At 39.7% G+C, this 11,049-nt stretch overlaps 2 protein-coding genes across 2 annotated transcripts; one reads left to right on the top strand and one right to left on the bottom strand.

Moving 5' to 3' along the window:
* The first annotated feature begins 3,320 nt into the window (after positions 1–3,320).
* lrrc51 (leucine rich repeat containing 51) lies at positions 3,321–6,898 on the top strand. The gene is made up of 4 exons (XM_088921346.1): positions 3,321–3,372; positions 3,771–3,976; positions 4,684–4,832; positions 5,374–6,898. The coding sequence occupies exons 1-4, from the start codon at positions 3,321–3,323 to the stop codon at positions 5,510–5,512; spliced, it is 546 nt and encodes a 181-aa protein (XP_088777472.1). The 3' UTR covers positions 5,513–6,898.
* On the bottom strand, positions 6,038–10,976 carry lamtor1 (late endosomal/lysosomal adaptor, MAPK and MTOR activator 1). The gene is made up of 5 exons (XM_088921344.1): positions 10,725–10,976; positions 9,224–9,369; positions 9,027–9,104; positions 7,880–8,003; positions 6,038–7,631 (listed from the first exon to the last, which is right to left on the bottom strand). Exons 1-5 carry the CDS (start codon positions 10,764–10,766, stop codon positions 7,539–7,541), a joined length of 483 nt encoding a protein of 160 aa, XP_088777470.1. The 5' UTR covers positions 10,767–10,976; the 3' UTR covers positions 6,038–7,538.
* Positions 10,977–11,049: the final 73 nt, after the last annotated feature.

The following is an 11,049-nucleotide window of genomic DNA, read 5'->3' as shown; positions in this document are numbered from 1 at the left end:
GACTTCACTTTCTGCTGTCTCTCTCCAATATTCAATATTAACCAATACATTTTTTTAGAAAAAACAACTTACAATTGAATGCTTGATGCACTAAAAGCAAACTGTTCAGATTCGTCATTTTTAAAAAGACCGTTCTTAAAGGTGTTGCTTGAAGTCGTTCTTTTTTGGTTTAGAAGGAAAATAACACTGAAAATATTTTAATTGATACAGTTACAGTATCAGTTTCATCTGTTCAATGGGAAAAATGTGTCCACCGTTTAAAAGTACACAGAACCGCCAAGTTACTTAAAGACCCTGGGCATTTTAAAACAAAGACCTTTAAGTGTAGGTCAGTGCAAATTGGTAACGAAGCTGACTGAAAACATATACAGTATATATAGGCCCACATCACACGGTTACACGCTGAGCAAAGATTGTTGTGCATTAGCTAGCGCGCTACCGCAATAGTAGTTCTTACGTGGAACTAGGAAAAACAAACTTCGTCATCAAGGGATAATCTTGTTGAAATTTCAGAAGCCTGTTTGGGAAAAGGGCGTTCCTTGTGGAGGATTTAATCATTAACTCACTGACTGGTCATTTCAGATTTCAAACTAACAGAAAATCCGTCTAAAATAGGCGACACACCCTAAACCAAGAAATTAGAGTCCTAGTGTAATTATATACTAGACAAAGAAAATAAACGTATTCCCCTGGGTTGTTGGCCCCAGTTTAAGAGTTCCGACTCTATCAGAGATCCTTCACATTTACACCTAAACATTTCACTTTTGAAATCTTACCGACTTCACGAGTGGTTTCTGATTGCTACCCTGGGAACTCGTTCGTAACCGCGATCATATCAACCGAGTCAAAGAAGGGGTTTTACGCGATTTCGAATTTAATCCTAGATTAACACAAACAACCCTGCATACATCACAGACGCAGCAAATTAACATTTTGACCAAGTTTCGGTCGTTCAAACGAGACATTTAGAATGACTTCTGTTGTTCGTCTTTTCTAATCAGTTTTCTAATCATTGCTTATCGACAGTCAAACGGAGACTGACTTCAATATAGCTAGTCCCCACCGTAACTGTGCTAAGCATATAGTGAGGGTTGCAAAGACTCTAGTGTGCGTTAGCATGCACAAAAACTTTATATCACATCTGTAAACGCTAACCGTCAAGAAAACAAATATACAAACCCGCAGTCAGGAACATAACAAAGATGAAAAGTTTTCTTTCAAAGTAAACAACCAATTATTAAAAATAATCTGTTTTACAAAAAGTGTGATCAGGACGGTGGGGGGGGGAAATAAACCTACCTTTAAAATACACAATAGACCATAACCCCTTCACTGTCACCTTCTGCCTGTCTAATCGTTTTCAAATTTCGGCGCTTGAGATCACCGGATGCGTTCATTGGCTACGCACGACGTCAGGAGATTCCGCACACGTAAAGTTCACGCCCACATCCCATAATGTTAGGTTACATCGCCCAAGGTGCAGTGCGGTGAACTGGATAAATCAATAGGAGCTGCATGTTTAACGCAACGTGTATAATAATAATAATAATAATAATAATAATAATAATCTCTCACTTTCTGTCTTAATACAAACCAAAATGTATATAAAACAAAAGTATAAAAAAATCCCCTTATATAGGTGCGGTTGTGAAATTTGTCAAGACACTGTCCAATTCTTATGACAAAGAATCTGATACTGTTTTAACAATTTCAGTACTTGTTCTGACTTATGAAAACAATATATTCTTTACGTTAACTCGACACATTAGGATAAATGGAGTTTAAAGATTATTTCGATTTCTGATTTATGAAATAAAGCTATCGACATTAGAATACAACATAAAGACTAAATAGATAACGTTTGAGTGTTTTGACTTGCAAAGAAATATATAAAAATATGGTGTGCTTGCCCTGAAGAAACCAACATTCACCCTAAGCAAAAGAACACCCGTCTTGCTTTTAAACAGCCTGCTCATAATAAAAAGAATAATTATTGCTTGCATTAGTACAGTGTTTTCCATACCAAGCCCTTCACATATAAAAGGGGGCTCACTTAAAACACTACAGCAGTACCGTCACTGAGCACCAACAGCCCGGTTATTCATTACATAGAAAAGTGAGAAATTACTTCACCAGTTAAATTCAGGGGTTAGTTTGGTCATATGAAAATTGTGCAAACCCAATTTAACCAGGATTAACACTCATCTTCCTATGAACAATGCCGCATATTTTTAAGTCTCTCCTGCCAGACAATGCCTCCTACAACACTGTATCCCAGCTCCCCATAACTCGGAGGAAATAGCGCCATCTACAGGTCTCCCAGCTGCACTTTTCCTTGAAGACATCTTGTAGTGACGAGGTCCAGTTTCGTACAACAAGCAACAAGGCGGCTCAGCCATCCCTGAGCTCCAAAAGAGAGCTGCAATTTGTAATCTTTTTGTGGCCAAACATATTTCTCCAAATGAAATCCAGCAGAATATTAACAATATTAACAATAGACTTTATTTTATATGCCCCTTTTTGTGACAGTATCTCAAAGTGTTTAAAAACTGTAAACACAATTATAAAAACCACCGAATTAATGCAAAGCAGGAGACAAATTAAACATTAGAAAACGCTGAAGAGAATAGTGTAGTTTTGAGTTGGTATTTAATGACAGCAATCCTGATTACATGTGCAATGTTTGTATAACGAGGAGTGATGCATTTTCTTGCTCTTCAGTAAACTGACTGGTGGAAAATAGTAGTGTAGAAACAATCCATCGACCATAACGAACATGTGGCTTCCTGGTGAGGGTCGCCGCAGCCCGTAGCCTTTCTGTATATATGGCACGAACAGTCCTGCCAGCATTACAGAGCTGTAGTACTACAATTCCCACAAAGCCACGTTCTCCGGTCGTCATGGAAATGAAGTGTTGTTGCTTCAGAGTCGCGGTATTATTTAGCACATTGCGTTAAGAACTGAAGAGGTGCCAGGTGAGTTATGTTTTTAATGGCCTAGGTGGGGAAACGAGTAATACTCTGGTATAACGATGGATTGTGTTAGATTTTTGTGTGGCTTGGGAGAAACCTGTTCTTTTTTTCATGTTGTAAATGGGAGCGTTTTTAATTGTCGTCCCGAAATGTTCTAGGAGGTTTTCAAAAGTTTGTATTGACATGTACCGATTAACTGCTATTAATATCCAATCTTTTTTTTCAATTTTAGAAGTTAGAACAGCGATTCATAATAATCTGTATCACTTTCAGCTACTTTGGTCTGGCAGATGTTACTTTTTTGTACTATTGTCGGTTTTATTTACAGGTGCGCCTAAGGGCCGCAAAATGTATGGCCCTCCTGTGGACTTTTCGTTTAAATGCCTCAGTTCCTTGGCAGGTAAAAAAAAAGAATAGCTGTTCGATAGCAATACAATTCCTTCAGTATCCTGTTCCTGCATCATCATCCATGATTAAATCTCTGAAGGTATCTCCCTGCATTATGTGTGCTTAATCTTCAGTATGCAATTTGTTTCATGTAGCTGTGAAATTAGTTTTCCGTTCTGTTCCCAAAAAACATCGCTGGATTTTTTTTGTGTGTGGAATGGGACACAGAATCCCCAAGGATTAAAAAGGCATTAGATTTTTTCTTGCAATCTTGAATGAATTACAGTCATATTTGCTAAAGGCAGTCCAGTCCTTGTCTTAAAATTAAATAATTTCAACAGAAAGATGCCTTGTTCTCTCACAGTCTTTACTACAAGGTATCGCCCGGCCTGTTCTTTTGCTTTCCTGCAGATGTCCTGTCAGAGCATCCCAATGTAGGTCTGAAGCCTGTCCATCGTACCCCAGAAGGGAAGTTCCGCAGCAAAGCTGTGAGGCTGAGCAACAATATTCTCTCAAACCTGAGTGGTTTCGCCACTGCCTCTGCTGCCTTGTTGGATGACCCAAAACAGCTGTCTTGGATTGATCTGTCCTTCAATGACCTGTCTACCATCGACCCAGTAAGAGCTACTATGATGCTTCCTTCTGGCTGCACAGCAGGTGTGGAGAGTTCCACCTGCTAGCACTTACAGAAACATCCTTTCACTACAGTAAGCAGGACTAGCAGGTCGCAGGAACGTAGTAAACACAACTGTGGACTTCTGTTACACTATTGATTAATGACATTCAGGTAGGGCGCTGTGTCAGCATGCATGGACAGCAAAGGAACAGTTAAAAGGTTCCTCCACAGCTGAAACGCTGTCTTTCTTTTCTTCTCTTGACCTGTTCTACTGATTAATGTGTTGCAGTAGATATGTGAAGCAGTGTCCAGTAATACGATCTTTGAGGCAATACCTGATCATTTTGAAGACAGGCTGGCAATCCAAATTAATTGGATTCTGGCAGTTCTGTGGCTGAGTCACAAATGGTTCTGTGTCAACCATTTATATGGTGCCCCTGAGCAAGGCCCTTAACCCCAACTGTTCCAGGGGCACCATATAAATGGTTGACCCTGCGCTCTGACCCCAAGCTTCTCTCCCTGTCTGTGTGTCTCATGGAGAGCAAGTTGGGGTATGCGAAAAGACAAATTCCTAATACAAGAAATTGTATATGGGCAATAAAGTGATCTTATCTCATCATTTTGAAGACAGGCTGGCAATCCAAAGTAGGCCTAGAGTATCACTGAGTCAAAGCCAATGAAGTCATGTTATGTCTTTGCCCCCCCCAGATCCTAACTGAGTTCAGAGAGTTACGGGTGTTGTATCTCCACGGAAACAGCATTTCCAGACTGTCAGAAGTGGACAAGCTGGCGGCTCTTCCTCACCTTCAAAGCCTGACTCTACACGGCAACACGCTGGAGAATGAGAAAGACTACAGGTCAGTGAAGTGGAGCTCACAGAAAGCTATCCTATCGTTTTCTGCAGCCTTGTGTTTTTTACACTCAAAATGTCCTTTTTGGGGTTCGTGTTTCTAATGGAGCAAGCTGCATCAGGCCGCTCCAGGAAAATTAATTTAGACTGGTTTTCTGGTCGTGACGCTTGTCGAGCAAGGGTGGGCTCGGTGCTAGGAAGAACAGGTGCCCAGAACGTCAGGAGACGCTTTGCTTCTTGACGTGTTTTTTAGTGAGTTGGATCTCAAGTTACAATCTGCCCTGTATGCCAGTGAGGGGGATCTAGATCTGATCAGTGCAATGGAAAAACCTTTGAAACAAATCAAGAGCATAGCCATTTTCACATTTTTGCTGAATTTTACAAGTAAAACATCTAGGTCAAATATCATGCATCACATGCATTCCAAATGTGTGAAATGCTGAGAATCACATTCCCATCAGGAATCTCGTCTTTTACTATTTGTAGTCTACTCATGCCACGTGCCTTCTCTCACAGTTGCCGTTTCCCCGTGTCCTTACTGTTGTTAGGAACTACGTGATTTCAGCACTCCCTCATTTAAAGTCACTGGATTTCAGTGCGGTGACTAAGCAGGACAGGGTCACTGCCCAGATCTGGAGGAGGGGGTTCAGCCGACCAAAGCGCTCCAGGAAGACTCCAAATGAATAGACGGATGTCACACTCGTGCCTAGTAAGCCTGATTTCATATGGGACTGAAGTGTGCCGCAAAAACAGAATACAGCTCTCTCACATCACTGCGTAGTAGAGTTGCGTCACAATGTGAAATGCTAGCCTCATGCTGTATTTAAACAATTTCCTCATTCTGAAGAATCATGTCATGTTTCCTTACTTTTGTTTTTTCCTTAAATTACACTAATTCCTCATTTAGATCACAGATAAATTTAACAAACAGAATACAAAGGATCTTATTTAACATTCAGCAATCGTTGTAAGTTGGATAAGAAGGAAATTTGCATTTTGCTGTTATATAACCAGGCAAGATGTAACTATACTTACTCTTTAGAAACTGTACAGGGTTGGGTATGGTGATGTGTTATATCACATGCCATATCACAGTGATAGTAATATACAGTATATCACAACTGGTATGGTGCAAATGAACAGAAATTATGGTTTTATTTTTAATACTTAAGGTCTGAATGTTCACGTAAAAAAACAACATTCAACATTATCAGGTATTTCAAATATTTTTAATGCATAATTTCAATAAACAACAAAAAATGGTATTAACAGAATCCATTATTAATGAATGCTGTTTTGGTACTAGCCTAAGAAACAAACAATGTAATTCAGGTAGTAATACATTTAAGTAAAAAAAATACTATTAGCACGCTGCAAAAAGCCAAAAATAAGATGTCTGTTCATGTTTTACAGCCCTAAGGTTCATCCCTTTAAAACCCAAAAAGTGCCTGTCTTTGCACTAGAGATCTGCTCGCACCAGAAAAGAAAATATAAAGTGACCATAAATACATTAAAAAGAAAAAAAATACACTTGTATTTTTTAGTATCTTGACATTAAAACTGTTTGAAAGTACAGCAGCCATTGACTTTTCAACACTAGGTAAATGGATGAGGAGGATCAAGTTCATATGAATGACCAGTCTCCACATTCCCTCAATTCCTGTTTCTTTTTTTAAAAAATCAATGAACCTCAGATTAATAAAATGTCTTCTGTTAATAAAAACTAGGGCTTGAATCTTTTGTTGGCTTTCATTTTCATAACTTCCACTTTCTCAAGAAAAGTCATTAGTGATTAACCGACATGATTGCAACACCAACTAACCATACAAACCTCAATCACACCATTATTCCTTGCCTCCATGCATTACAAAATCTGTACATTAAAGGCACTGACAAACTAAATATTCTTTAAACTCATCAGCTTCTTTTTTTTTTCCCCTTTCTTAAATTGCGTGCCCGTGAATTTTAAGTGCTGGTTAATTGCAAGAGAAAATATAGCAACAGCAAATCTCAATGACAAGAAGGGTTAAGCACTATGTGAGTTTGTATATTAAAAAAAAACGTGGTAATGAATCTCTATGGTCCTGGCCTGATTGTACCCTGTTCTTAAATTGTTTGCATACCAGAGGCTATAAAATGTGACAAACTGTGTAGTGTTGTGTGAGAGTTTTGTGGACTACATAAGTCTAGGCTGAGGTTTCCCAAACCCAATACATTTCAGGACAATAAACTGGATTTGGTCACTGGCCTCCAGAGATGTAAAGTAACAAAATCAACCCACTGCACAACCAGATACGTGTTCCAGCTAATCTCCGAGCTATGGGTTTCAAAAGAAATCCTCAGGTGGACCCAATATCATTTTTGTTTTCATAGTGGCATTCACTTATGGTGTTCTAGCCATAAAAAATGCTTAACCAATGAAAATCCAAGCCATAGTTTTAGCGCCATCTTACTAATACACTGAGAACAGCATGGATCTGAAATTCCTCCACAGGTCACAAAAGAGATTCCTACACACACTTTAGAAGTTCCTGTTCGGTACGAGTTGACCTATAGTACGAAAGTTCGGTTTCCAAGTCGATCAGCTGTTGATGCTCTACAGTAGCACTGCTGATGTCTTGGACAGAGAGAGATGGAGGGTGTAGTTAGAAACATAAGGGAGATAAAGAAAGAAATTGGAGTAGACCAAGGACAGAAATCTATCCTCAGGTGCTCAGGGAATAGCAAACTGCACCACCAGTTCCTCTTTTGCGTCAACTTTTATCTGTGAAATTGCACTGTATGCATATGCCGCTACCTTTGAGACCTGGAAAAAAAAAACCAAGGCATTATTAAAATCAAAATCTAACTTATTCACAAAACATTGCATTTATATGAATGTCTAAAACCATCTATCCATCATAAAGCCACTTATTTCTGAAAAGGTTTGCAACAACCTGGAGCCTACTCTGGAAGCACAAGGCCTAATATACATATTAACATATAAAGGCAGGTTGTGGCATATTTAGCAATGATTGTGAATATTATCAAGCTATAAAAAGCAGGGTTGTTTACCTGTTGTATGTCCGAGTATGGCACAGGATCACTTGCAAGCACCTGATGGGGCTGGCTAGTTAGTGAGGGCAGAGGTGCAGGTTTCTTCTGTGACAGTGTGTTACTGAGGCCTACCAGCCTTGTACTAAAACATAAGCAGCAGAAGTTATCATTAGAATTTCCACAAAACGTATTACCTTCTTTCAAAGAAAAAACGATCCAGCACATCACTGGATTAATTGGCATTTTAACAAGACTGTCGCTTGCATTCCATTACCAACATCATGCTAAACCTCATCTATAATTTTCACAAGCTAAGCATTTTTTAACGGCTAGAAGGCCATTAGTAAATTTCGACTATGACAAATTTGATATTCAGGCCATCTGAGGAGTTCAGTTGAAGTCAACTGCTCAAGGAGTAGCTGGAGTTACTGCTATCTGTGTAGTGTGTCAATTAGTGGCCTTAATCCAAATTCTATTCTGAACAAGGCTGCCAAATGAGTCTACTGAAATGTTAATTTCCCTCCATCGTGCACTAAAGTGCAATACGTAAATAAAGTTTAACTCCATGGTTACAAATAAATCAAGAGACAGATACTCAATATGCTTTCAACCAAACATTCCTTATGAACAGACATATGCCCTATGTCCTCTAAACAAACGGAGTAATTAAATTTAAGTGTCTACAAATTGTAAGGGGCTTCATTACTCTTGCGTAAATGATACAATATAACCCAAGTGGACCCAATTATTGCTCCGAGTGGTAACTGAAGTACTCTGCATTTCTGTGAATATTTGTATATCATCTTCAAAAGAGCTTGTCTTGCACTCATCGGTAGCCATCATCCACAGTAACACTTTAAGTTTGGTTTATTTTTTTGGAGAGTAAGTTGGAGTCCAGGGTATAGCTGGATCACGGCTTCCACTGGCTACAGACAGTGGCAAATTCAGGACAGGTATCATGTTATACAGAAACCAGGCACTGGTCTTTTGAAGCGATACATTTTAGATTTTTTTATGATTCTGTATCAAACGATTCTAGCTTTAATATTTCATCAGGCAGAACCTGTTTATCATCCAGAACAGCAATTTGTTTTAAGGAAGCAAAGATATTTTTAAATGTCCTAAGAACAAGCAACATAGTAGAGAGTTGGAAGTTTGAACCTACCTATATTGTCGAGCTTTGTCCATGTACTCATGCTGCTCCATTCCCTGGGAGTCTGCAGCTGAGACATCAATTATATTCCTGGAGAGCAAAACAAGAATGAGCCTCTACGTTCACTGTCCCCTCAGTGTGTTCAGACTACCACACAGCAGCCAGTCTCACTGTGTGGATAAGATGCTTCCATTCCACCATCTACTTACAGTGCTGTCTTGGTGAGGATGGACGTGAGGAGGGCCTGCTCATCTGTCCGCGCTGAGGGAAGGCTGGCTGAATTCCTCTCTGCTCCGTTGGTTGGTTTATTGTCCGGGTTGGGATGGGGAATCAGCGGTTTCCTCTCATCTCGGTCCTGAAAGGCAGCAGTGGTTCACTTCATCAAACGCAAGCAGGGAACACTGGGAGTGAGCTCCTTAGGTGGACAGTTTAAAAATTGCAAATTTAGAAGCAGATGATGGGTTGCTTGCTAAATATAAACCTTGGGCTGGTATTTGTCTGCCAGGACTGAAGCTTAGAAATACCTTGCAAAGCAGGTGATGAAAATATTCCATATCTCAGTACAATATTTAAAAAAAGTACACTGTGAACTACACCTTTGACAAGAAATACAATTTTCACCATGTCTGCCAAACTGAACACAACGGTTAAGCACTACATGAGTTTTTACATTTAAAAAGAAACGTGGTCATGAATCACTATAGTCCTGGCATGAATATGTACCCTGTATAAAATGTGACAAATTGTGTAGTGTTGTGTGAGAGTTTTGTGAACTATGTAAGTCTAGGCTGAAGCTTCCTAAACCCAATAACTTTCAGGACAATTAATTGGATTTGGTCAAAGGCCTCCAGGGATGTAAAATAGCAAAATCAACCCACTGCACAACCAGATACATGTTCCAGCTAATCTCAGAGCTATGGGTATCAAAAGAAATCCTCAGGTGGAACCCAAATCACTTTTGCATAGTGGCAGTCACTTATGGTGTTTTGACCATTAAAAATGCTTAACCAATGAAAATCCAAGCCATAGTTTTAACAATGCAAAACTAAAAACAATGCAAAGTGTTATACTATAAGCAAATATCTTACTGAGAAGACATGATCAAATAACATCCTGACACATCACTGAGGCAAAGAAGCAGTAGAGGCTGGTGTCCAATTGGCTCATTGTGCATGCACTCTGAAATTGTTCCACCTGTCACTTTTTTGGTCCCACATGACTAAATATTTCATGCAAGGGACAGTTTGTCATGTGATTTGCACATTATTGCAAAGTTCCACAGTCATGTGACAGACGAGGTTATTTTGTCATGCTGAATCAAATTCGGTTGTTTTTGCCAAGGTTGGAAAATTAGAGAAAAAAATAAAAATTAATAAATTGCTGCACATTCTTTCGTTTCAGGTCATGAAATCCTGCATTCCTGTAGCCTTGTCATTTGGTTACTTTAGAAAACCATCTTTACTAAGTTCTAGCCCTAGTATGTTTGCCAGTGTAATATTTTTGCCCTTTAGGCCCTACTAAACACACTACGTCTTCCCTCTTTTTGGTACGAACATTTTCTTTCTATACGGTAGCTAAAGGAATACAGATGTTCTCTTCGGGTCAATCCAGTCCCGCATACTCCCTCTCTCTGTCTCCCAGGTTATGTTACATTAGGAATGCGTGTTACTGCTACCTCGACCATTGCTTCACTAGAACAGATCACAGCACCTGATCAGTGGCCTCCGTCTCGCTGCTATAACAGCAACCCATGGTATCCTGTGGGGGCTCTCGGCTCTCTGCCAGGCGAACCGAATGCAATCTCCAGCTTTTCTTCCCGGTAAACTAATTAAAGAAAGAAAGAAATTCCGGTGAGCAGGCTTGGGAAGACGAAAACCAGCAACCCCCTTCTCTTCTGTTCCTTCCGATCTTCCCCCCTCTCCAAACCCCAGGCTTTTAGTCACATGACAACAGCTCTGTAGCAATAACATATGACTTCCGGCTGACGTGAAGCGGAGTTGGGAGAAACCAAAACACCCTCAACACGTGATACAGG

This window comes from Atractosteus spatula, chromosome 7 (assembly GCF_055471065.1).
Source record: "Atractosteus spatula isolate fAtrSpa1 chromosome 7, fAtrSpa1.hap1, whole genome shotgun sequence".
NCBI classification, from domain to species: domain Eukaryota; kingdom Metazoa; phylum Chordata; class Actinopteri; order Semionotiformes; family Lepisosteidae; genus Atractosteus; species Atractosteus spatula.
This window is presented reverse-complemented; position numbering and strand designations above follow the sequence as displayed.

Excerpts from the sequence above, each read along its gene's own strand:
- lamtor1 (XM_088921344.1), bottom strand. The coding sequence starts at position 10,766 with ATGGGTTGCTGTTATAGCAGCGAGACGGAGGCCACTGATCAG. Across the intron at positions 9,370-10,724 it reads AGACGGAGGCCACTGATCAG|GACCGAGATGAGAGGAAACC; the intron begins GTGCTGTGATCT and ends GCTGCCTTTCAG. Across the intron at positions 7,632-7,879 it reads CATACTCGGACATACAACAG|GTCTCAAAGGTAGCGGCATA; the intron begins GTAAACAACCCT and ends TTTTTTTTCCAG.
- lrrc51 (XM_088921346.1), top strand. The coding sequence starts at position 3,321 with ATGTATGGCCCTCCTGTGGACTTTTCGTTTAAATGCCTCAGTTCCTTG. Across the intron at positions 3,373-3,770 it reads ATGCCTCAGTTCCTTGGCAG|ATGTCCTGTCAGAGCATCCC; the intron begins GTAAAAAAAAAG and ends GCTTTCCTGCAG. Across the intron at positions 3,977-4,683 it reads ACCTGTCTACCATCGACCCA|ATCCTAACTGAGTTCAGAGA; the intron begins GTAAGAGCTACT and ends TGCCCCCCCCAG.